General features: G+C 41.0%; 1 protein-coding gene across 1 annotated transcript in view; it reads right to left on the reverse strand.

The window, feature by feature from the left end:
* Nucleotides 1–26,797, reverse strand: part of KCNU1 (potassium calcium-activated channel subfamily U member 1) — a 120,104-nt gene that overhangs the window by 17,917 nt on the left and 75,390 nt on the right. The window contains exons 20-22 of the mRNA XM_028526315.2: nt 11,983–12,070; nt 8,293–8,517; nt 3,957–4,143 (exon numbers count right to left, since the gene is read on the reverse strand). Coding sequence (XP_028382116.1) covers nt 3,957–4,143; nt 8,293–8,517; nt 11,983–12,070 — 500 coding nt within the window. The remainder of the gene's footprint in view (nt 1–3,956; nt 4,144–8,292; nt 8,518–11,982; nt 12,071–26,797) is intronic.

The following is a 26,797-nucleotide window of genomic DNA, read 5'->3' on the forward strand; positions in this document are numbered from 1 at the left end:
CCTGGAACAGAGTCCTGAGAGGTGAGAAAAAGCCATCCCGGTAAAGAAATGGGATAGGGGACCCATGGCAGGAAAGGGCTAGTATAAGCAGGATGAGGGGGGAGAAAATTCAGACTCCCTGCTGGAACCGGCGTGATCTGATAAACATTTGTGAAAGATCCCTCTGGCTCCTGTGAGCGGGAGAAGCTGTGGGGAGATGAGAGTTACACCACGGTCACAATGAATCTGTGAATCAATGTAATTGAGTCACCTTTGAAGAAACCAACTCAGTTTACATACCTTGCCCAAGATTAAGTGGCTTGTAAATGATGGATGGATTTTCAAACCCTTGATCAGCACCAACTTCAAAGCCCATGCCCTTTTTAGGGCCACTTTATAGCCCTATTAAAATACACAAGGTTTGGCTGGAATTTTCAGTGAAATATTTAGTTCAGATCCCCACAAACTGGGCAACCCTTTGATTCCCCACTTTCTAATTCCAGTTCCCTCTAGAAAAGGCTTGGATCATCCTGACTTTTGAAGTTAAATGTTCTTATTGGATACACACATGTCCACACTGGCTGAAAAGACTGCTTAAGTATCTGCTTCTAACACCGGCTGAAGGACAGTAATTGAATTTCTGCCTGAACTCCATCCATTCTTGGGGAGCAATAGTTAATTTGAATATGTTCAGATCATAGCCTGGGTACATTTTACTAATGTCAATATTTTTGTTAGCTAATAGTACACAGTATTATACCTGAAATCTTCCAGGCTGGCAGGGTGCTATTACAAAAGAGTGCTTAATTGTAGATTACAACTGTACATTTAAATTTCAGTAGCATATTAAGTTGTCAGACTTAATTACCGTTATATGTTTAGATTATGCCGTAGATTATTTAGTTCGGTCCCTAGGTTTGCCAACCGGTTCTCCCTGTGATGTGACAGGACAGCAATTAGAGCATCACTGGAAACCCTACAGTTTTCCACGGAGATGTCCAGGGCACCGGCTTTCTTAGGATCCTTTGGAGATTCCTCCCTGGGCTGTCCCCACGCTCCCGCCATCCCTTGGGGAATCACTGGGTTGAATAGCCTGGGAGAACCACGTGGGCTTCACGTGGAAGTTTATCATGGCTGTGAAGATGTAGAAAAGCCCACTGATTCCCCAAAAGGCTCAGCAGATGAGATTTCTGATTTCGGTACTATTGACATTTTGAGCCAAAAAGATTTTTTTATCCTGTAGGGCTGTCCTGTGCATTGTTGGGTGTTGAGCAACATCTCTGACCTTGACCCACTAGATGTCAGTAGCATCCCCCCAAACTGTGATGACCAAAACCTTCTCCAGACACCGTCAGATGACTGCTGGGGGCAAAACTGCCCCTTGTAGCGAGCCACTGTCCTAGAGAAAGGGGAGGGGAACTGCCCGTCAGCTCATCTTACACTGGTGCTCAGCGTGAGAGAGGGACATTTTCTGCCTCCGAGGCAGAGCTTCACAGTCCTTTACACTGTGAACCCTTGTAGATGGGTTCCCATTTCCACTCCCCGTGGTGCAAGAGGGTATTCCATGAAAAGGGACGAGTGGCTGAGAGAACCAAACAGGCTTCTCGGCAGACTGGGGACTTCTATATACAAACTTCAGGGAGAGATCTGTAATGCTCCAGTAACTGGTGAGGCTTCTGAGTAATGGGCCCTTGCTATTCACATGTGCTCAGAAGGGGACTTTACCGATGCTATGGCACCAGACAAGCAGACTGGATGACTTCTGTTAGTTTGCTCAGCAGGGCCCATCGGGACTTACACTTCCCCACCACCCAGGTGGGCACGGCATCCATAAAAAAATGGCGCCAGGCCTACACAATAATTTTTCTCTAAACTTTCCCTTTTATCTTTGGGGAAGAACCTATACGTGCTTCATGATGATCCAAATACACAGAAGGGCAAAATTAGGTTTACACCTGTTATGCAAATGAAAAATACACACTAATTAGTAAATAATAATACAAGAATAAATTGCTGTGTGCACTCACAACTGTAAACCTACATATGCCCACCCATGTATTTGGCATTCCTTTATTTTCTCTTCCTCCTTTCTAGTCCTTTCCTCCTCCCTCCTCTACCTCCTTCTACCAATGCAGTCAGTTCCTCTGCTATAGGCAACCTTCTGTCCTGTAACAGAGCACATGAGACATCATCCAGAATCAGTACGTTTTTGTGGAATGAGTAAGTGGAAGGATGAAAATCACTGCATATAAAGGAAACCAGAAGTGAAATCATAGGTTCATATCTTTTTAGTTTATACAGGATGTAAAATTAAAAACGAATTATAGGAAGGACAAATCACCCAGATGATTAAGTAGGTGGCTTGTGATGTTGTCAGTTAATCCAGACTTGTATCGAGTGGGCATTTTCACTTGCATGTTGATGACACTGCCTCCCGAGTGAATACTTCTCCTCCTCCCAGTTACAGAAGTTGCAAGCATGATGCACACAGGCACCCACACATACATATACTGACACACACACACCACACCCTCACCCCCACCCCCTTCTCCCCACACCATACTCACATACGCACCACCCACAAATCCTGGGTAAATCTAAGTGACCCTACTTGCTGACCTAAGGATTTAAGGTGCAGAACACAGCAACATTTTTATGGATCTTTAGATGTACTTAGCAGAGGTATGGCTCACACTTCCTTGGTCTGGATTTGCAGTGTACTTTGACATACATGATATGCTTTGCTTTCAGTTCTGCTTTGCAAAACACCCTGAAACCCTGGGTACTGAGTGGTGTTTGGTTGCTTGATGAGGGTATGTCACAGAGCTGGCTTAGTTCACACACTGAAGATCAGACTAGATTACTTGTTTATCCCTTTCTCCCAAGAATATTATATTTTTCCACCTAGCAACAGTGCTTCGGGGTCAGAGAGAGTTCTTTTGGTTTCCCAGTTTGACTCATGAACATTTTTATTCACATCCATAATCATGAAAGCCTTGCAAAGCCTTCAACATCTGACCTCTCCAAGCTCCGTGAAAAGCAGAATAGCTGTAGTCAGCGGCTATGCGGCCAGAGGACTGAGTACCTGATCTTGACCCAGAGAATCAACATCCCCAAAGGAAATGCTGGATCCAGAGAACTCCAATCATGATTTACTGGAATGGAAAATCCGCTTCAGATACAGGAAATTCTTCAGTAAGAGTGCTTTCATATTAGGTTTGGTGGCCAGTAGTCAGATTTTAGAAATAGACTTATATGTAAGCCTTTTCCTATTTAGGGAGTGGAGAAGAGAAACCGCAATTTTGTAGTGGGAATTTATGTCAAGCACATTTTGGGCACAGGAGAAGTGTAAAAACTACTCATGAGTCCAGCTCACTGGCCCGTTTGCTTCAGGCCAGGACATGCGGTGAGCATGGGACGAGTGATCCCTAACTATGCCAGGCACTGAGAGGAAACACAGGAGGGAAAAGCATGATCCCCATCCTGGAGAGATCTCCACTTCTCACCGCCTCTTTCCAATCTGCAGTTGAATTATGACATTTCTAGTCTATGGAAGTTGGAAGAGACTTTATAGATAACATTGTAAAACTCATATATCGAAAGCATCTTAAAGAATAAAAGAGAATTATATTTCATTCTCTCAACCATGAAACTAAGAATAATAACTTGAACATTTACAAGATCTAATGAGAATTTCATCGATAGTAATACCTGCTATTAATTATAATAATATTCCAAGAGCTATCTTCACTGATGTTTGATTAGTAACAACATTAGCGCTTGTAATTCTAACAGGAAAAAGTGTTACATGAATTCTGCTTGGAAGATGGAAACCATTTTTCAGTTGACTTTCTAGGATTCCCAAGGACTAAACTGTCCACTACTCCTCCCAATGATTCAAGTACTTCAGAGAGAAGTTCATTCTCTTTCCTTGGTCCATTCTCCCTAGGCTCTTCTTGTTAGACTGTTGCTCTTACCTGCCTCCGAGGGTGACTGGACACAGCTGCTTATCTGCAGTGATCCTATGTTGAGGGTGGCCATGATGGTCTCTGTGTCTACCAGAGTCTGGCTGCCTGATGACGTGGATGGGGAGGCCAAGACCGCACACATGGCACATTCCTCTATGTTGACTGCATGGAGGTCTCCAGCAAAGAGGGCAGATCCCTAATGAGAGGAAGCCGGGTAGAGGAGGGACTTCTCAGATGAACAGGTTTTACGCCATGGCTCGTGGTGGTGGATCTTTGTGGGTGATAACTATTTCTGAGTCAAAGCCCCTCCAGCCTCCACTGACTTGGTTTGAAGATTTTGTTATCTGATCTCTGCCACATCTAGCCTTATTAATCAATCATGAATATCTTAGTGTGGCTACATTTCACAGACCCTTTCTTGAGAGCAAATCTAGATGAGACAAAGGAGGTTAGAGAGTGGGAAGCCTAAATCCATTTAAATAACTAAAGTGGGAGAAGAGAAATGAGGGAGGGAAACAGTGGTGAGATAAAAAAAATCAGAGAAAGGATAAGTTATAGATCTAAAGGCAAATTTTGTAACCTCACAGTTTCACTTGTAGCCAATCCCCCTTGTACTCTCCAGATTAACTAGCAAAGTGGTGGTTGATTCTTTCCTTTGGTAGAAAAATAGGGATAGATCTGGCCCTGCCTTTGATTTGAATACTGGTAATTTCTTTTTAAAATTATATTTGATTGATTATGCTAACACAGTTGTCCCAATTTTCCCCCTGTGCCCCCTTCCACCTGGACCCCACCACTCCCTCAAGCCACCCTTCTACCATTGTTCCTGTCCACGAGTCATGCATGTAAGTTCTTTGGCTACTTCATTTTCCTATACTGTACTTTGCATCCCCATGGCTATTCTGTAACTACCTGTTTGTACTAGTTCTTCTTCTTTTTTAAGAGTTTATTTATTTATTTATAGAAAGTGGGGAAGAGAGGAAGGAAGAGAGGGAGAGAAAATGGATGTGCAAGAGATACATCAATCAGTTGCTTCTCACATGCCCCTAATTAGGGGCCTAGCCTGCAACCCAGGCATGTGCCCTGACTGGGAATCAAACCAGTGACCTTTTGGTTTGCAGGCCACACTCAATCCACCAAGCAACACCAGCCAGGGCCTGTCTGTACTTCTTAATCCCCTCACTCTTCACCCATTCACCCACACCCTCTCCCATTTGGCAACCATCAAAATGTTCTCTATATCCATAATTCTGTCTCTGATCTTCTTGTTTGCTTAGTTTATTTTTTAGATCCAGTTGTTGATAGATATGTACTTTCGCCATTTTATTGTTCATAGTTTTGATCTTCTTTTTCTTAAATAAGTCCCTTTAACATTTCATATAATAATGATTTGGTGATGATGAACTCCTTTAGTCTTTTCTTGTCTGGGAAGTTCTTTATCTGCCATTCAATTCTAAATGATATCTTTGCTAGGTAGAGCAATCTTGGCTGTAGTTCTCTGCATTTCACGACTTTGGATATGTTTTGCTCATCTCTTCTAGCCTGTAAAGTTTCTCTTGAGAAATCAGGTAAAGCCTTATGGGAACTATTCTGTGGGTAACTACTTTTCTCCTGTTGCTTTTAACATTCTCTCTTTATTTTTAACCTTTGGCATTTTAATTATGATGTATCTTGGAGTGGACCTCTTTTTATCCATCATAACTGGGACTCTCTGTGCTTCCTGGATTTGCATGTCTATTTCCAAATCTGGAAACTTTTCTTTCATTATTTTTCTCAAACAGATTTCCAATTTCTTGTTCTTCTTCTTCTCCTTCTGACACCCCTATGATGCAAATGTTGGACTTTTTGAAGTTGTCCCAGAGGCTGCTTATACTATCCTCAATTTTTGGATTCTTTTTTCTTCTTGTTGTTCTGTGTGGTTGTTTTTTGCTTCATTATGTTTCAAATTCTTGATTTGATTCTTATATCACCCATTCTACTCTTATTTCCCTGTAAATTGTTCTTTATTACAATTAGTGTATCCTTCATTTCTGACTGCATTTTTTTATGTTGCTGAGGTCCTCATTAAGTTTCTTAGGCATCCTTATTAACGAATGTTTTGAACTCTGCATCTGATAGATTGCTTATTTCCATTTTGTTTGGCTCTTTTTCTGGAGTTTTAATCTGTTCTTTCATTTGGGCCATGTTTCTTCATCTCCTCATTTTGGCAGCCTCCATGTGTTTGTTTTTATGTATTAGGTAGAGCTGCTTTGACTCCATGTCTTGGTAGTTCAGCCTGATTTGGTAGGTGTCTTATAAGGTCCAGTGGCACAGCCTCCCTTTTGACCCAACCTGGGTACTGGAAGTGCACCCTTTGTGTGGGCTGAGTACACCCTGCTCTTGTTGAAACTTGGTTGTTGTTGGCAGATCAATGGGAGGGATTTATCAGGGCCAGTCAGCTGCAAGGTTTACCTATCTCCAGTGACCACCAACCTCCAGCTTTTGTGGAGGATCAACTGTGTAGGGACAGGGTGGTAGTGCTCCACCATGGCCTGTAGCTGTCCCCTGGGTATGCTGGCACTGGGGTTTCCTAGGTGGTGAAGGCCAAGGTCAGCCCCCACCTGTGTTTTTCCAGGGCCCCCCCTGACTAAGTTATAAAGCAATCTGAGATGGCTGTTACTTGTGTTGGGCTCGGAGATTCCCAGGTGAAGCCAAGCTATGAATCTAGGCTGTCTGCTGCTAATGCCAGGCCGAGGGCTCACTGAGGCCAGTTGTTGCTTGTTTGAGAGGATTTAGGAAGTTGTGAAGCATGAGAAAAGACCAGCTATTCATATGGAAAAAACAACATAGGTGGGCCGGTATGTTGGGTGGGGTTGTGTCTCTGGGGATCTCCAAGGCAGCTCAAACAGTGTTAGCCAGGTTGATGGAGTCTCAGATATGGCGCCAGCTTGCTGGCTCTGTGGGGGAAAGGTCTAGAAAAAGGACAATGGCTTCTCCTTGACTTCATGCCAGACACTTCAGTTTCTACCAGTATGCCACCAGTGCCTTTAAAGCTGCCACCCTGGTGCTGGAGCTCAGGGAGAGTGAGTCTGAGTAGGCGAGTCCATGTGTGGGTTCTTTAAGAGGACCTGCTTGGAGATCCAGAAGTTTCTTCCACCAACTCAATCCCTGCTGGTTTATACAGCCAGAAGTTGTGGGGATTTATCTTTCTGGCACTGGAACCCAGGGCTGGGGAGCCTGATGTGTGGCTGGGACTCCTCACTCTTGGGATATCTCTCCTGAATTTTTACCCAGCACATGCAGATATGGGACCAGCCTGTTCTGTGTCTGCGCCCCTCCTACCAGTCCAGATGGAGGTGGTTTCTTTAATTCCATAGTTGTCGGACTTTCATTTAATTTGACTTCTGACAGTTCCAAGTGATGGTTGTTCTCTATTTTAGTTGTAATTTGGGTGTGATTGTGCAAAGAGGTGAGCCATGTCTGCCTTCGCTGCCATCTTGACCGGAAGCTAGGTAATTTCTCACATTAGCTGGATCAGGAGAATTCTGGTCGTTTTCTTTTTCTTCCTTTCTTTGAACTAAACTAAGGGAGTAGTTAGGAAATTATGGTAGCCTTTTAGAAAAGCAAATGAAATTCTTGAGAGGATAATATTTGAAGTTTGAAAAATATTCCTTACATATTACCAGCGTTCTCTCATAAAAATCAATGCTTTGGGCATTTCACACTATACGTAATAGTTTTTTGTTTTTTAATTTCAGGATAATGGTGGCAATAATGGGATATAGATCTATGAGGGTTCAGAGCAAATACAATCACAACCCTAATGCCACATATGCATAATGGACCCGTTTCTCAGAAATGTAAACTTAATTCCTTCTTTTCATACATCTATCAGGGACCATATGGCATCACGCGCTCCAGAAAAGATGTATCTCCAGAAAAGATGAGAAAGTTAGAGCATAAAAGCTGGCCAGTGTCTGCTTAGGTTTAGACATTCAGTCAGAATATGATTCAGAAATGCAGAGAAACTCTCATTTATATAAAGACCAGGAAACATGGTTTTAAAGATTAAACATAGTGGCTCCCGAGCATACTGTCTGGATATAAACCCCAGCCCTGCTATTTGCCTGCTGTGTAAACTTGGACAGATTACTTACTTTCTCCATGCCTAAAGTTCAACATCTTTAAAATCTACCTCATAGGGGCCTTTTGAAGCTTAAATGAAATAATGTATGTAAAAATGCATAGAGCAGTTTCTGGTAGCACTATATGACTTTGAGCTATTAGCAGCAGCAGCAGTAGTAGTAATGCTAGTATTGTTTGTGTTATTATTATAAATATTTACTATCCCTTATGTCATACTTACAGGCAGAATGTATATCTGGGGAAAATTCCGGAGAAATCGCCATTCTCGCTGCAGGTAATCCAGAGCCCCAATGAACACAATGTCCTTCAGCTCCTGCTGGGTGTAGTTGCTAGCTCTCAAGGGCATCACAAAATTCCGAAGCCCCATCAGGGTGGAGTGGGCATCTCCAAAGATACACGCTACAATGTGGTTCCGAAACTCATGTTTCGTCTTGTCAGTCCGTCTCTAGGTGTAAGCATGCCAGAATCTGGTCATTTTCAGAGACAAGGTAAGAGCCCCTTGGAGAGGCCTCCTGCCCCTCCCCCCAGCTTTTCTAGGCCCACCCGCAGGGGCCCCTCCACCGGGGTGACAGAGCTCTGCAAACTGCTCGTAAAGATGGACTTATTCAGAGTAGGGTAATTATACTTTTGATCTTTTTGTGGAGTTCCTTCTTATTTCACTTTTTAAGTTTTCTATTAGCCTGGAGTGCATCAATTAAAACTTAAATCAGCATCATTCTTCAGTTCAGTGCGAAATCAATGAACCAAATGGGGAAAATATCTCTCAGTTTCATTACATGTGTTCAGCCTTGTATGTGCCACAGTGAGATTCAATGACAAACATTCCAATTCCATTGCTAACTTTACGTCTTCTAGTGAGCCCTGCAAATTGCACCAAGTTGCAAACAGGTTACAGTTTTCAGCAGATTTTCATATGTATGAAAATACATATTAGTTTGAACCATATAAAACTACATTTTTATGGGTCCAAAATGGCTGAATATTGGCAAGTTCACATGGTCCAAACTAATATTTATATTTAATAACTATTTTTCTTAATTTAGAATAAGATATAATTGCTAACATGGTGAGTTGCAGCTGCCCTAATAGTCTTCTCGTTGATGTGACAGCTCTGACAATTTCATGCTTCTCATCAAATGATCGATCATGCTTTTACAAAAATGGAGCTGACTCAATAGACTCGCTAGAGTTGAAAAAATCATTCTTCGTGGGAAGCGCATGAAAGAAATGGAAAATTCCATTTGATCCCAAATATTTGAATATGTCTCCTACTATTTTCAGCATTGTCAACTGTTAACATCTCCCTTATAGCTCTAATATGAAACAAAATAATACACATGATAAAGATTTAGATTAGGTTTTCCCCACATTCACAGAGACTCTTTAAAATGATCAATGTAACTTTTAAAAAAAGTAACAGTGTTCCTGAAGGACACTTATTTCAAATCTTTGTATGATTTCTTTCAAGAAGCGAGTCACAGTTTCTTCTATGGAGCTGGGATGGAGCTGAGCAAGTCCTGGACCTGGCTTTGTATTCTGGTTTTGCTAGTAGTGGTATGAGTGTGGACAAGGTAGTTAATCTCCTTGACTTTAAGTTTAAACAGGTTAAAAATACACAGAAGTTAATCCTGTTGTGAAAACTAAATAATATGTTGAAAATACAGTGTTCAACTCATTAACTATTAATCAAATTGGGTTTTTACAGAACTCCTAGATTTTCAGAGAACTCTTGGAAGGTGGTAGGCAACAAATTAAAGTATTCAAAAGCATGCCACATATTTTGTGTGTTTTACATTCCTGAGCACATGAAGACTCAATGTTTCAAAGAGATATACCCTTTTCCCTCATGCCAGTCCTTGGCTGGGTGAAATGACAAGCTTCTGTGAAAATGGGCTGATGAAATCTAACAGGATAAATAGAAACATCTGACATCTCAACAATGCCAGTCTGTCAAATTAGCATATACAGGGAAATGCTCTCCTAAGGGAATCACCCTGTGAGGGGAAATAAAGCTACTTGTCTGGAAAGCCTTCCTAGAGAGTGATATGAATCTTAACCACATCTGCTAAATAATCATGTCTTGCTAATCCAATTATTTTAACTTGAATAACGAAGCCTCAAACAGTATTTAATACAGTGTGCCTAAAGTCCAACAATTGCTCTTCCGAGGAAAACAATTAGAAACAAGATGCATGGCAGAGTGCATTAATGGGCACAACTAGAGAGGCAATTTTTCCAAGAAACTGTGGCACGAAGCTATCTCCCAGCTGAGAAAGATGGTGGCTTTGGGGGGAAGGGAAGGTTGCACTGGTTGTTCAAAGTAACTTAAAGCAACCACTTGCACTTGACCCTTCAGTAAACAAAACCCGTTTCAAATGCAATCTGGACATTTCTCCGCTAGGGTCGCAGGTTCCAAAACTCTTAACAATTTCTTAAACTACAAACCTTTCTACATTTATCAAAAGACTCAGCTGGTGTTCTGACCTATATTCCACATCAGGTGCCACAAGGAAGACAGCTGCCACAGAAACCCGTCTGTGTGCTTAATAAACGTGGTCTAATAAAACACCGTCTATCTCCACTTCCTGGTCTCTTGGATGCCTCCACCTGCAGCTGGCTGCCCAGCATTTCTAAAGATTTCCCTCCACTGAAAACACGTTTGACTGCCTGCAGTGGAGGTTTATTGTGCTGAGTTTAGAATAAGATACAATTGCTAAATTGGTGAGTTTCAGCAACCCTAATAGTCTAGTCGATGTGACAGCTCTGACAATTTTGTGCTTCCCATCAAATGATTGATCATGCTTTTACAAAAATTGAAATGTATTCTGTCAGGACACGGGCACACGGATTTTGTATGTGTGTGTAACAAAAAAGTGAGCTAAACTAATTTTGGAAAGTGTGAACGAATACATAATTGTTAATTAGTCATAGATGAAAAAATTATATAGGGTTCATACAACATGCAAGCAATCACTTTTATTAGTTAAATTTGCTGATTACTGCTTGCAAGGCAATCCACTGAGATCGTATTTGAGTTCCTCACTCTGGAAAATGAGAATTGATGGGGATCCAGAAAACAGGCTTCAGAGCTTGGATTAATATACAGGGTTTTTAACGTCTTAGTCACTGGCATTTCATTGAACTGAGTTTATTATCTCGAGAGCACAGAGACAGGGTCAGGATTCTAATATCTACAAGGATTCATCCAAGTTGTAGGGGGGAAAGCATCTAGGAGATATATTCTTGACTAATGTGTTAAGTATAAATATAGTCAGCTTTTTTTAAAAAAGATTGCATTTATTTATTTTTAGAGAGGGAAGGGAGAGAGAGAGAGAGAGAAACATCAATGTGCCATTGCTGGGGGCCATGGCCTGCAACCTAGGCATGTGCCTGACTGGGAATAGAACCTACGATGCCTGGTTCACAGCCCGCACTCAATCCACTGAGCTACGCCAGCCAGGGAAAATATAGTCAGCTTTAAGAAAAACTGCAATAGAAAAATTCAAACTTTAAAACCAACAGATTAAGAAAATGTTTATTCTGGATACTTTTTTAAAAAGGAAAGACTGCAGAGTTCTTGTAAATGGTAGGTTTCCCTGGCATATTTAAATTAGATTTACTAGCAAAGCAGCAAAGTTTCAGGAGAACATTATTCTGAATAACTGACTCAGCTAAACTGTTAAAGGAAGGGAGAAGTAGTGGAAGCATCTGATCTAATTGTTTTAAATCCCAGTATTTTATCCACATAGTCTTTTTGTCCAATGCCACATCTGTTACCCTGTAAACCATTCATCTGGCTGGTTCAATGAATGTTTTTCCTTCAAAATTCCTAGTTTACAAAGAGGAACGGCAGGTACTTATGACTAAGAGAAGCTTGATTTTTTTCAAGATCCGGTGCACGATCACCTACCAGAATCACCTTTTCCAAGTGGGTCGCTTTGCACCAGTGAAACATGCCGGTGCTGTCGAGACTGTCGGAATCCTCGTAGCGGAAAGTCCTACACGGGGAGAACGGAGAGTGAGCCGGTGCAACACAGCCAGGATGTGGGGTTCATTAGAGCCTTGAGCTCAAAGTGAAGAATAACCCGAGGAGAGGAACCTCAGATCTCTGAGACTCCAGATCAAAGATCTGTGTCTGAAGAACACCCAGAGCTGAATGTCCAGGCTCTATCATAGCTGAAGACACACTATATCCGGGCAAAAGCCACAAGGAGTGTGTGTGTGTGTGTGTGTGCACAGGCCTGTGCGTGTGTTTAACAGACACACCAGACCTTTTACCTTTGATCATGTGTGCTTTGAAGGTAGCTATGTCTCCTCCTGATTTCTCTGCCATCATGATGATATTATTGTTTGGGGGAAATCATGAGAGTTGTTTTTCATACCTGAATATGAAATTTTAAAGGCTGTGAGGTAGGTCATGGGTAGTTTCTTTCTTTAGCCTGTTTTCCTCCCTTCTCCTTTCGATGTGTTTCCTATGGGTCTCAGCTGAAGCATCCTTACTGGTTAAATGCATTTCGCATTCTTTAAAGCTTCCATAACTGACCTGCATTTGACTAGACTCTGCTTTCATCTTGATCTAAATCTTGGCAAAGCCCTCCACGTGATCACACCGTGTTGCAGCTAGGCACGGTTGTTTATCATGTAATGTATTCAATCACCAAGAGGGGCTCAGACAATCTTTTGAAAAATCTCACACATATCCTAAGGAATGCACATGTGCTTGTTAGCAAATAAAGGCAACTTTTAAAGTCACAGAAAGTTTAGGGTTCAAAAGGACCTATTATCCTCCTCAGTCATTAAGGCAAGGGAAGGGAAAGAAACTGGGGGATCGAGCCCGGGCTTTAAGTACCTTGGGCCAAAGTGGCACATGTATTGCCGGCCAGAACTAGTCACATGGCTCCCGCTAACTCTAAGGGGAATACTGGATGTGGGAAAGAATTGAAATATTTGTGAACACTTCTGTCTCTGCCAGAGACTTTAAAGAATACCACTTATTTTATGGGTGAGAGTCAAAGAGCTAAGAAATTATAAAGCTGGCATTGAATATGGTGCTGAGGCTGAGTTTACCAGGGCTCACAATATCCAATGCGTTCCTTCCTTAACCTGTGTGCAGTTGGGTGGGGCCACGTGACTGGATTTGGCCAATGAAATGTGAGAAGTGATGCCTGACATTGTGAAAGCCCCCATGCTCTCGTTTAGGCTCTCTCCTCACCTGCTGTAGAGATGACCGGCCTGAGTACAAGAGTGACTATGTGGAGGAGAACGCCCTGGCCTCCTTGACCTTGACTGCTGTGGGACATGTACCACAAAATGCACATCTGCTGTGCTAAGCCCCTGAGACTCCATTGATCACTACCGCAAGTCCGTCTTATCTTTTCTAAAAAATGTGTTCCAAGGAACACCAGTAACTGGAGAAACTCTAAGGAACTGTTTTCTATAGTCTAATAAATTTTGAGAAAAATATCACCTCTTTGAGACCCATATTGCACTTTAGCATATGAAGGTTCTGAAAAGCCTTGCAAAAATAAAATCATATAAAACTTGTATAATCCAGTGTTTCACACACTCATTTCACCACAAAAACTTTCACGTTTACTTATGTACTTACTTTTTTTTCTTTATTTATTTATGTGCTTGCTTATTTACTTATTTTAAAGTATCTATTACTATCCCTCGAAACCCATTTTGGGACACACTAGACTGTCCCACACTGTAGGTTCAGCCGTGGTAATCAACAGCTTATGACAGCATTCTCCTGTGAGATTTCACTATCCATCCTAGGAGCAGTGCCACCTATTGCTTCTGTGCTGAAGGGTTAGGGGCTTTTCCTGTGAATTAATATAGCTTGTTATTCACCACCTGGCCCAAATTCTCAGACCCCGATATAACGATACGTATTTTTTCTCTTTTAACCAGGTTCATTTCTAAATTGCTATCTTAAGTCATATGTTCTCAGACAGAAGAACTTACTTACACCGAGACTGAAATGTCAGACCGACAGCGAGGAGGTAAAGACCCAGACAGAGAAGCTGGGGTGGGGAGACGGGGCGTGGGAACGGGTGTAGAACAGCAGAGAGGCCAATTGCTGATGAGATCAGCCAAGACCTACGTGCAATCCTTATTTTCCTCTCCTTTTAAGACCTATTTATAAACTTAGTGGGTTCTAATCATTTCCTCAGCCAAAAGATATTCTAATATAAGCCTCAAGGTCAGTTTGACCACAATGGGTTACCCTGTTCATTTAAATTAACGTGTTTTTTGGTGGTTTAAATACCCCTGAGTCATGAGTCCCAACCTAGAATCCTAAGAGCCACACAGGTTCTCTTAATGGTACCGGACAGGACCGTGGTGATGGCTTTAGGCTAAGCATGTTAAAGGCAACACACCCAGGGGCCAAGTCTGATTTTGATTCATATCAGAATCTGAAGAACTGACTATGTTACTCATTCACAGAACCTTCTTTTCTCTCCATGTATAGTTTCCTAGACAGTTTCAGATGTTGCTAGAATGTCCCAAGTTACCTTTAGGGAGATGGCTTTCTGCACACTGTCCTCAGCCCTCAAGTCTACAGCAACTGCTGCAGCTTTTCCTCTGGTCACTTTTTTTTAGATTCCCCTCACTTCTCTATCCCCCATGCCCCCACCCTATCCATAATGAATGAAGAGTCTTTAATCTGAAAATTAAATGCCCTTTTGGCAAATGGAAGATAATCTTCTCCCAAGCACATTTTAACTTGACTCGGAATAGCAAATCATTCACTATACACTTCTTTTCTATCATAATAAAAGTATGATCTATGTACACAAGCTGTCACAGACAGCTTTCTTCATTCTTCATTCATTTCTTTTTTCATTCTGCTGTTATGGAAAACAGATATGCCTTAGAGGAAACACCTGTTGGAGACCTTTGCAAAAGAAAAGGCTGGAGGAGACCCACTTCATCATAAAGGCATCCATCTGGTGTCCTTGCCAAAGCAAAACCTGATGCAATTTAGTTCACCATCCCTTAACTAAAGCTCCCTTCTGCCATATGTCTTGCAAATGACATGATCCTTGCAGAAATATACCTTCCTAAAGAGACTAATAAATCATCTGTGAGAATGTGCAGCATTAGCAGTCTTAGAACTTGGAAACAGGGATTATAACACAAAGGTTGATGCTGTCGGAGGAAAAGGCACCCACAGGGCACCATCCAGGTCGGAAGGAAAAGCTATATCTTGACCACAGGTCGGAGTATCTCGGTGAGGCCACTCTCCATGTGGACAGGCTGGAGAGAAACATGGCGGGGATTATCTGAGGGGGCCCTCTGCAGGGCCTGTTTGGGATGAAGGCGAGTGGGTTTCCTCGTCACAAGATAGTCTTGCTATTGCAGAAGCAGTGTGTGGTACTTTCACCTGGGATCATCCGAGAGGCACTGAACCTTGAAATACCCACAGAGTCACATCCTTGACATCCATCTTTGAAAGTCGATAGGTCAAGTGTGCTGGGTAAGACTGCTTTTGCAGCCAGCATGCTTGTGGATGTGCAGAGCAGCATGCGGATAAAGACCCCCGCTGTCTTGGCTGATGACCGCCTTTCTTCAGGCCTCTTTCTGATGCATGAAGCCAAGGCCCCGTGAGCGCATGCTCGCACCCGTCCCCACTGAGGAAGGCAGGCTCTCTCCTCTGTGCTTTGTGGGACTATTCTGAAGAGAACTTTCATTCTGCCATGTCCATAGCAACTCATCCTGTATGAATCCTACCACTTAGAGGCAAATATAAATGAAGGACAACGTGCCTTTGGTTTCTAATGGTGGCACCTGAGGACAGAGAAAACAAGCCATGCAGAAAAGCCCCCATTAGGAAGGTGAGGCAGGTTTCCGTGCTGGGTCATTATGTCTTCCAATTAGCAGACTTGACTTAGATTATTCTTGAAAATGATCTCCCAATGGATGAGATCCTCCTCTGTTCACAATGCCTATTAGAAAGTGCAAAAGGCACGGATAATTTTTATTTTTCTTTTACAGGCCTCAGTTTTGGATGTGTTAGCAAATCCTGGCTTGTGACCACTGCATCTGAAACCTTCTTAAACTCGATTGGTGGCTTGTAAATTCTTAGGAGAGACTTTTCTGGCCTGGGTGCAGGACAATATATTTTTTTGCTCAAGACCTGAGTTGAATAAAAATGACAAGTTTCATAAAGTCTTAACAGGGAGGATGACAGGTCTCCTGGCTGAGGGTTGGGGGGAAAGAAGGCGGAATGTGTCCGTGTGTCCAGGAGTTTCAGTGCCCTCTTGGTTCAATCTTTGGGAAAACCCATTGTAACAGTCTCCTGAAGGCAGTGCTCTAGTTCCCACCAAAAATGGAAGAAAAATCCTTAGTCTAAGGATCCCTTTGAGGCTACTTGGGATTTTTTTATCTTGCAGGCTACAACTGCCTTCTCTCTGATGACTCTGTATATAGTGACAAGTCCATTTAGTCCATACTTAACCGGAAAGCACTCATTTATGTCCGTTCTGACCACCAGCTTTTGTGAATTGAGAAAGAAGAAATCACTAGAGCAAGTTTTATAATTAGTGCTTCCCCCGCCATCCCGGCCATTCGCCCCCTCTCCGTCCTACTCCCTCTCTCCAAATCTTACACACATACACCTACATCCCTACACACCTGCACAAATGCTATAGTGAAATTTCAGAATATGAGCCTTTATAGCCACATTTCAACTTTATTTTTCTGGGTTTCACCTGGTTGCCATTTACTCATTGTAAGGCATTATTTTTACCCTGGAGGGTAAACTTAGGATTTAAAAACAAGAATAATTTTTTGCAGTCCATTCCCTTAGGAACCTACATATGAGCAAGTGAAAAATGGCTCCTGGGAGTGCTGAGAACATTTCAGGACCAAGCAACCCTGGAGAATCCCAGGAGGCAGAGAGCACAGCGCGCCTTCCCTGCTAGCAAGGTCTCTGCGGTCTCTTCCTTTCCCACTAGAAAGCAAAAGTGTGCACCAGGCTCTGTGCCTTCCCTCCGGCCTGACCAGCCATCCTTGCTGACACTCCTTCCCTGGGCGGGATGAGAGAAAGCATGCCATGAAGTGTCATGGGACATGACAGACAATGACAGCAGAGTGGCTGTCTCTAAAGCACCACACTCTCTTGGTAGCTAAATGGGAAAACCTTAGGAAAGGAGGGGAATGAGACACCCATGTGGGGACACTAGGGTGACCGGCTATGCTGGTTTGTTCAGGCCAGGAGACTTTCAGTGCTACACTGGTCATTTCACTACAAGAAGAGGGTACTTTTCCCTGCGAATATGAGAAGCTCTTAGGGAGGGAGGAAGAAAGGAGAAGGAAGAGTCAAACCTGAAACTCTATACCCAGAAAACTTTTCATGGTGCGCTCAGAAACCTGTCCACATCTCTCTGTATACAGATGAGTTTGGCTGATATTCAGTGGAAAAAAAAAAACTGTTGGGTGGCCAGAGCCCTGCATGGTTTAAGACAAGCAGGTCCCTTTGAATTATACCCTCCCCCTCTCCTTCTGGTTCCTGTCTCCTGGATTTTCGCATATGCAAAGTCTTCTGGAAGCCATGGTGGAATTATAAACTTTAATTGTAAAGACAGTCGGCATGATTTCTTAAAAATCTGTAAAAGGTATTTTAAGATGTCAAAACTCAAGATATCATTGTATTCAGTTTAATGTTACTTCAGTCTACATAGGAGAATGTAAACTGTGTTCTAAGGTAAACCACATCAGCTGTGAATAGTGTTCTGTTTGCCTTTACATGCCGCTTTACAGATGGAGTGTATCAAGTCCATGGCCTCTGTTTTCAATGTTTACAATTTAAAATCTTTGCAAAGAATTTTTTCCAGCCTCTGGCTTAAAAGTTAGACCCGGGTCAGAGTGGCCCCAGCCCAGGTGAAGGCAAGAACAGAATGGTGTTCCTAACAGATAAACCCACATCCAAGCTCGCATTTAAGAATCTCTGCTAAGTTTTGTTTTATTTCTGATAAGTATAAACTGACAGCTTTTTTGCAAAGTATATTCTGTGAAAACATGCATGTAAGCATCTCAGAACTTAAATTGTTACCAGGCGTAAGGTCAGGAAAGATAAAAAAATAACTTCCCTCTTCCTCACCCATCCCCCAGACAGACCCTCATTGAAACCCCTTTATATTTTATGGATTTTGCATTTGGGATTTCCTACAATGTGAAGACAAATGAGGCATGACCTCGACCAGCGGGTACCTTTAATAAAGGCTGGAGTTAGTGCCCAGGGCAGACGAGCTGGGGGCTTGGGCAAGCCTCACATGTAACTGGGGACAATTTCCCCAGCCAGTCTTTGCAGCATGAGGTTGCATTTTTAGATGCTCTTCTCCATACCACCCAACACTTTCTAAATGTCATGTCAGAGCAAACATAGAGGTTGACCCAAATGAAAAGTATTTTCCTTCCACTGACAATTTGGGGGTACAGTCTTCTCTGTTCCACAAACTAGGAACTCAACAATTAAATGAATTACTCTGATACTTTTCCCCTGAAACATAGTACTGAAACAAATGCAAATTTTAAGCAAAAGACTTTCTTCTTTTACCTTTTTGGTGGGATGTGGAAGTGGGAAGTAGAAATTTAAAATATCTGAAAAACTAGCTCATTTTTAATTACGTCGATATACTTTCTAAGGTTTTATGGGATTAAGCCTGGATCAGAGATTAGCATGACAAAAATACTTTCCTTATGTAGTGGGGTGAGAGGCATGGCCTGGCCAATCACTAACAATAACTGCCCCCTAAAAAATTAAGACTGGAAACACTAGCACACAGCAATGTGTTACTGGTGTGAGTGTGCGTGTGTGCGTGTGTGTGTGTGTGTGTGTGTGAAAGGCAGGGAGGGTGTCAAATGGAAAAGGTATAAAATACAGATAATTCTAGGATACGTGAACACTCTCAGATTTTTTTCTGCCTCGAAATAGGAAGTTATTTGTGAAGTCTTCTTCTCCACATTCCTTAATTCTCTGAAATACCTGTGGCTGACTGTCAAAATAGAGACAAATTATTAGTGTGCTGGTGATTACAAATCTTTGGAAACGCTGCAAGGACCTAATGATGTGCTGAGGGCCACAGACTTTTAAAACGTCCTCACATCTGGAAGCGATCAGTGGAAGGAAGCCTGCTGAGTCAAGGCATCCTGAGTATTAGAACGTTTTACTTAGCACCGGTGACCTGTCAGGAAGGAGCGGAGAGAGTGGAGACGGAGGCCCCTTGGGGTCACTCACGGCACGGAGCCCTCCGTCTGCTCTGCGTGTTACATGGTGGCTATTTTTAAAAAGTGGTGCGCCTTAATTAAAGGTGAAAAGTTGGAATTAGGGGTCTCTGGCGGGAGGGAAAAGGTTGTGGTTAGCATTCTTTAACAAGAAGGAGTGATTAAAGCAGCGCTGTTATTAGGGATGAAAGGTACCGGTCAGGCTTTTTAGTGGGAGATGGGAGTCCCAGGGTGAGACAGCCTTAATAAGGCAGGAAGGTCATGGGCGCTCTTACTTAGATGTTCCCTGTGTTTTAGCTCTTTAAATTAAAGAGGAATCAGAACAAAAGAAAAGAAGGAGAACGTGCACACTGTTCTGTTCACCTCCAATTTGAAATTAACTTTCTGGAGCGCATCAAGTCCTTGACCTGTCTTCTGTGGGACCATACAGGTGACATTAATATCTGAATTTCTTGAAGCCTAGGTTTTTCACATCGAGAAATTACTGGAATGACTCACCTCTTACCCCTACTACTTTAGCTCCAGAAGGAACTTTGGGAAGGCATTTGTTACCTTTGCAATATTGTTTACTTAGTTGTAGCCATTTATATGAGACAGGGGGAAGGAGAAGAGGAAGGGGCAGCAGGGGGTGGGGGGAGGGAAGGGAGAGAGAAGGAATGAATGTGAATACGATTCTCCAAAACTTTTTGGGAACTTTCCTATAATTAAAAATTACCACCATACACACATGCATGCACACAACCCTTTCGGCAATAAAATTCTTCTCATCTAAATGTCTCTTGCACCACAGAACTGCCGTGCAGGCTGACAGGTGAGTTTTGAGTTGGACCTTTCTTGCCATGTCTCACAGCAGGGACAGGATCAGGCCTCGGTCCACCACTGCCATCCAGAAGGCAAAAGTGCATGCATGCACCTCTCTACTGCCCTTGTGGACCAGATGGAAGACAGAGCGTTGTCAAGGTTTCCAGATAAGAACCTTTGGCCTTTATAGATCAGAACACACTGGCATCTGTATAGAATTATACAGATACTTAATACAAATACAAATAACATTTGCCTTTCTGGTGAGCCGTTTCTTATTTTGCAAGAATACAAATGCTTTCCTATCTCTTCCTCTACCGTATCAAAAGCTCCATGGAAATGAACGCCAAGTTCTGTCGAGCGCGCACCGCGCTGTGAAAGAGTGAAGAGATTACGTGTTCCGGGGGGTCTTCTCCCAGCCTCCCCCACCTGACCACCCTCTTCCACTCAGAATTCCAGGGCCAAAGTCTAACCGCAACCACACCAAATTGCAGGAGTTCTAATGGCCATTTTATTCTGCCTGTGGACCCCTTTATCATGTATACTTTGGGGTTTCACTGGAAAATTGAGATTATGGAATTGAAGAGTCCGTTGTTCTTTATGTGGGTACTCTTTGTGCAACTCGACTTCTCCAAGTCGAGTTCAATCTGAACTCAAAACGCTTAGTAGTCATTTGAAATGGGGGCTATCTCTTTTATAAAATTATCCTAAAAATAATCTTTACCTATTTTTATCCATTATTTCCAGATATTTGATATGATATGGGTCAACTTAACTATCTAAAACAGACCTGAGAAATTTTTTTTCTGTGAAGGGCCAGATTGTAAAAATGTGTTAAGCTTTTCAGGCCAAAAGGCAAAACTGATATTATATAGGTCTCATTGTAGATATAACAAAAGAGAGAATAAATTTTCATGGTTTTTCATTGAGGATATTCAAATCAAACAATAACTTTTGTATTACAGATCTACTAATGAAAAGAAAGAAATTTTAAAAGGGATTTTGCTTTTTTAAAAAAAATTACCATTTTTTTAAACTAGGGCAGAACTCATTATACAGGGTCTGGCACAAATAATGCCCTCTTTTTATTACAAACTCTTTTAGTACAATGTCATAAGCATATAATTTTATAACATAAGCATATCACACTCAAATACAATGGAACACTTGATCTGTTCTTTCATTAGGGCCATGTTTTTTTTGTCCACAGGCAGCTGTTTTGTTGTAAGGGGTGGAGCCTTAGGTATTTACCAGGGCACGGTAACCCGTGTTGCTGTGTTATGGCACTGTATGTGAGGGAGGGGGTCGAAGAGGGAACAATGTCGCTTGCTCAGCTTTTGGCCAGTTTTCAGTCGCTTCTCCTGCTACCCACAAGCAAATTGGGCCCTTCTGGTGCTGATTTCCAGGTGAGTGGGTTCGTGTACATTCTAGGACCCTGTGGTCTCTCCAACAAACTCTCCTGTGAGACAGGAGTTTCTCCTGCTGCCACAACCCCCACGGGTTTATACAGTCAGAGGTTTTGAGGCTTTATTTCCCTGCACTGGAACCCTGGGTTGTGTGGTCTGTCTCACTCCCCAGTTGTTCCTCCTGGTTTTTCTACATGCAAATGTGGGACCACCCAGTCTACCAGTCACCACCTTGCCATGTGTCTTTTCCACCCCGGCTGCCTGTCTCCACCCCTCCTACCAGTCTGAATGAGTATTTCTTCTTTAACTCCCTGGTTGTCAGACTTCCATGCAGTTTGAGTTTCTGGCAGTTCTGATTGTTTTTTGTTTTTAAATTTATTGTTGTCCTTCTTTTGGTTGTGCAAGGAGGCAAAGTGTGTTTACCTATCTTTCCATCTTGGCTTAAAGTCTCTGAATTAATTAGCATTTAAATTTAGTGTTTTTTATCATCAAAATCAATTGTAAAGGTTCATAGGTTAATGATGACCCTGATGAGGTTTAACATATATCATCTTTGAAAATGTCTTTTTACACAGATAGGTACTTCCAAATATTGATAGTACTCCACGAGCATATGAGTGTAATTGAGCATATTCATCATTCAGAAGGCATTTATAGAATTCTGTTAGACTTTTCTCTCCATATTTGCTTTTAGCATATCATTATATAGCAGATTAATCACCTGCAATGTAAGATTACATGGATCCCTCAACTGTAGTTAAATGAACTTAAAAATATACAAATGTCCTTTGCACTTATATCAAGGTAAAAAAACACTACTGGAACTTAAATTAGAACATATATCCATTAAAAATCTGTGTGAAAATAATTATCTCACTTTGTTTTAACTTTCGACATCATGGGAAATGTATAAAAAGCTTGACATTACTTGTGATGGAAAGAACAGTAATTGTCACTGTAATGATTTTATCATAGAATAAGTTTCACACATAAGCTCTGTTTTGTCTTTTAATTTTACATTGATTTCATTTAAAAAAACTATCACACATGCAGTGAATGCTAATTTTCAAAGCTTTTTAGTGTTCAATAATAGGGACTGATGGAAGTTTTCATTCATAAAAATTTCAGTCTTAATCCAGAGCTCAAAAAAATCACAATAAACCTTTACCACTGTTCAGGTCTCAAGCTGTCTGTGTCAGGGCAAGTCAGGATATGCAGCTTCTACGCCTGACAAAAATGCACAGAACTAACAGTGATGAAGTCCACGAGAGCAAATGAAGTGTCCTATTGACACTATTGGCTGAATGACTCATGATAAATTCAGTTACTTTCTACAAAGTATCTGCTGATGTATAATACAATGAATAACCAGTCTTTACACATGTTGTGTTTCACAACTCTCATACGTTTGTCTAAGTAGGATTCTTTTTTGCTCTACATGTATTTTTACCACTATCAGTTGTAATATATCTTAGCAGACTCCACTTCATATTATGCTGAATTAGTGTTCCTTCATTTTTTAAAATATATTTTCACAGGTAGTTGTGTCATGTAGAAAATTCAGGAGGGTAATTTTCATTGCTTCAAACTTGGTATTGGCTCTTTAGTAAACAACTAGACAGTTTCAGTTACATTTGTTGTCTCCTGAAGAGCAAAGAGAAACTACTGAGAGTCATTTGTCCTATCTTTTAATTGACTATTGATATTGCTCCCAACCAACGCCAATTCTTTAAACAACTGTTCTTACTGAAAGGTTAATGATATAAAACAATTTTATTTTTTCTAAGCACACTTCTTGGCTGTTGCAATGAAATAAAATTTAATTGACTCACTATCAATAAATGAGTTTCCTTTCTTGGCTACCAAATGAACCACTTTTAAGCAAACTTTGGTTGCAACTTGTGCTGTGATAAAATAGACTTTGTAACTTTTAAACCAGTGCTTTACTGTGAACTAGGATAAGTGACTAATCTGATAATGTCACTGAATACTGCATTCTTTCAGCACAGCTATTCCGTCATTGTCAACTAAACATATGGCTTTGCCATTGCAACCAATATACTCACAAGCGGTGGACGGGATTTGGCCTTCAGGCTATAATTTTCTGAACCCTGATCTAGACCAGATCCTGACATCATTTTAAAATAACATTTGCACAAACCAAAGATATCACAAAGTCCCTGTAGCATTTGTTAATGGTAATTTTTTCACATGCATTATCTATAATTATACCATATTTTAAAAAAAATTTCAGATTACAAGTGGCAAATTTTAGTTGAAGAGACCAGTGTGATAAAGAGATGGTTTTATATCAACTCAAGGGATCATTTCAAGTTTAATAAGCTTGAAAAACAAGCTTGAAAAAGTAACCCTGGAGAAAAGCACTTTCTGAACAGCAGTAAGACCCTCCAACACTTCACTTTTATAAAATCAAGGAGAACACTACAAAAAGTCTCAAAATCGACTTTTTCATAACTGTGGAAATTAATGAAAGGTTTGACGAATCCAAAAAGTGTTTAATTCAAGAAAAATGGCAGAGTCTTGGTGAGTTCTGTGGCATTTTTAACTTGCCTTATTCTCGTCCCATTTTCTCCATCTCTGCAGGAGCTTTGAACTCCAGCCGACTTGCAGCCAGGGCAGCCAGGAAAACCGGCTGTGGAGCAGGCAGTAAAGAGGGAAGACTCTGAGCTTTCCGAGAAGCCCTGTTCCCAGAAAATGGCAGTATTTCCGCTTAAGGTCATTCTCTCTAGAAAACCAATCAAAAGACTTATCTTTACTTGATCTGACTCAGGGTTTTGTCAGGGGAATTAGCTGGTTCCTCTGGGGAATTTTCCAGAAATGATGTGCAGAAAGTGTTTAAACTTCCAGATACTTGAGGCAGAGATGAGAGAGTGGCAAGCAAGAGGCAAACCAACAACCTTTACATGGAAAAGCTGGAGAGTAAGTCCACTGGGGGCTTTGAAAAGTTTTGACTTATTCAGTCCAAGGATCTAAAATAAAACCATGTGTACCTGATACCCAGGGACACTTGAGACAACCCTAATCCCTTCTCTTACCTCTGGCTGACCTTGAAACCCTGCACAAGCAGGAAGTGAAGGCTAAGGCAGAGATGTAAGCTTCTAGAGTATTACAGGCATTCCCCAACAGGCACACAGAGTCCCTCAGCAAAAGGCAGAGAGATTTATTGATTCAGGGAAGCCACAAAGCTGGACAAGTAGAGACTTCAGTGTCGTACACCACAAAGTGCACTAACTTTAGAGAATTAGTTCAGGAAAGTTTGTTCAACAAACAAACAGCAGAAACATCAACAGCAAACTCTAGGGCAAAGGCAGAAAATCACTTCCAGAGTTGCCACATTATAGTATATGTTATTAAAATATGTAGATTTCAACAAGAAATTATGACATACAAAGACAAAGGAATATGGCCCATATACAGGAAATAAGCAGTCAGTAGAGACTGTCCCTGAGGAAGCCCAGACTTTGGACTTCTGGGAAATTATTTTAAAATAGCTATTGTAAATATGGTCAAAGAACTTTAGGAAACCAGGTCTAAAGAGAAAAATGTGAGAATAACAAATCACCAAATACTAAATATCAATGAAGAGACAGAATATAAGAAATAAACAGAAAGCCTGAAGTTAAAAAGTGTAATAATTAAAATGATTTTCACTACAAGGGCTCAACAACAGATGTGGGCTGGCAGAAGTAAGAATCAACAAATTCAAATACAGGTGAATGAGGATTATCCAGTCTAAAGAATAGGAAAAAAAGAATGAAGAAATCTGAACAAAGATTCAGAAAACTGGGACATCAGCGATTGTTCCAACATGCACATAATGGGAGCCCCAAAAAGAGAAGAGAGAGGGCAAGGGGAGCAGAAAAAATATCTGAATAAATGATGGAAAAAATTTCCCCAAATTTGATGAAAAAAATGTACATGTCCAAAAAGCTCAACATACTCCAAGTTGGAGTAGGATTTCATAACTTACTACAAGTTACATTAATCAAGACATGGCATCCCTACATAAATAAATAAATAATAGATAAATAAATAATCAATGGGATAGAATTAAAAGGCCAGATGTGAACTTTCACTTTAATGGTGAATTCCTTTTGACAAGGTGCCAGCATAATTCACGGGGGAAAAAGATATTTCCAGAAAATACTGCTTGGACAACTGGATATCCACATGGAAAAGCATGAAGTTGGACCCTTACCATACCTTACAGAAAAATTAACTCAAAATGAATCAAAGAGTTAAATGTAGAACTAAAAGTGTAAAACTCTTAGAAGAAAACAAGTATAAATTTTCAAAACCTTAGATTAGGCAATAGTTTCATAAATTTAATGCCAAAAGCATAGGCAATGAAAGAAGAAATAGACAACTTGGATGTTATCAAAACTGAAAACCTTTGTGGTTCAAAGGACTCATGAAGAAAGTCAAAAGACAACTCATGAGATATGAGAAAATATTTGTAAATAATATATCCTTTACAGATAAAGAACATTATAAATAAATAAACATATACACACACATATATTACAATTTAACAACAAAAAGACAACTCAATTTAAAAATGGGTAAAATTTCCTGGCTGGCGTAGCTCAGGGGATTGAGCATGGGCTGTGAACCAAAGCATCGCAGGTTCGATTCCCAGCCAGGGCACATGCCTGGGTTGCAGGCCACAGCCCCCAGCAACTGCACATTGATGTTTCTCTCTCTCTTTCTCCCTCCCTTCCCTCTCTAAAAATAAATAAATAAAATCTTTAAAAAAATGGTCATATACTAAAAACAATATCACTATTAAAAAAACACTGCAAAAAATGGGTAAAATTCTTGATAGACATTTATCCAAAAAAATACAATGATTAATAAGCATATGAAAACATTCTCAACATTAGTCATTACAGAAATTCAAATAAAAAACACAGTCAGACACTACTTCACACCAACTAGGATGCTACAATAAAAAAGACAAACACATAACAGACAGGATTTAGAGAAACTGGAACCCTCACACATTGCTGGCATATTGTAAAATGGAGCACCCACTGGGAAAAATAATTAACAGTTTTTCAAACTGGTATCCATATAGTTATCAGGTAACCTAAAATGACTACTCCTAATATTCCTACTCCTAAGTATCTATCCAAGAGAATTGAAAACATGTATTTATACAAAAATATGTAAACAAATGTTCACTACAGTGCTATTCATAATAGTTTAGAATAGAAATCACCAAAATGTTTATCAACTGATGGATGGATAAACAAATCTATT

Source organism: Phyllostomus discolor, chromosome 11 (assembly GCF_004126475.2).
Source record: "Phyllostomus discolor isolate MPI-MPIP mPhyDis1 chromosome 11, mPhyDis1.pri.v3, whole genome shotgun sequence".
Taxonomy (NCBI): Eukaryota; Metazoa; Chordata; class Mammalia; order Chiroptera; family Phyllostomidae; genus Phyllostomus; species Phyllostomus discolor.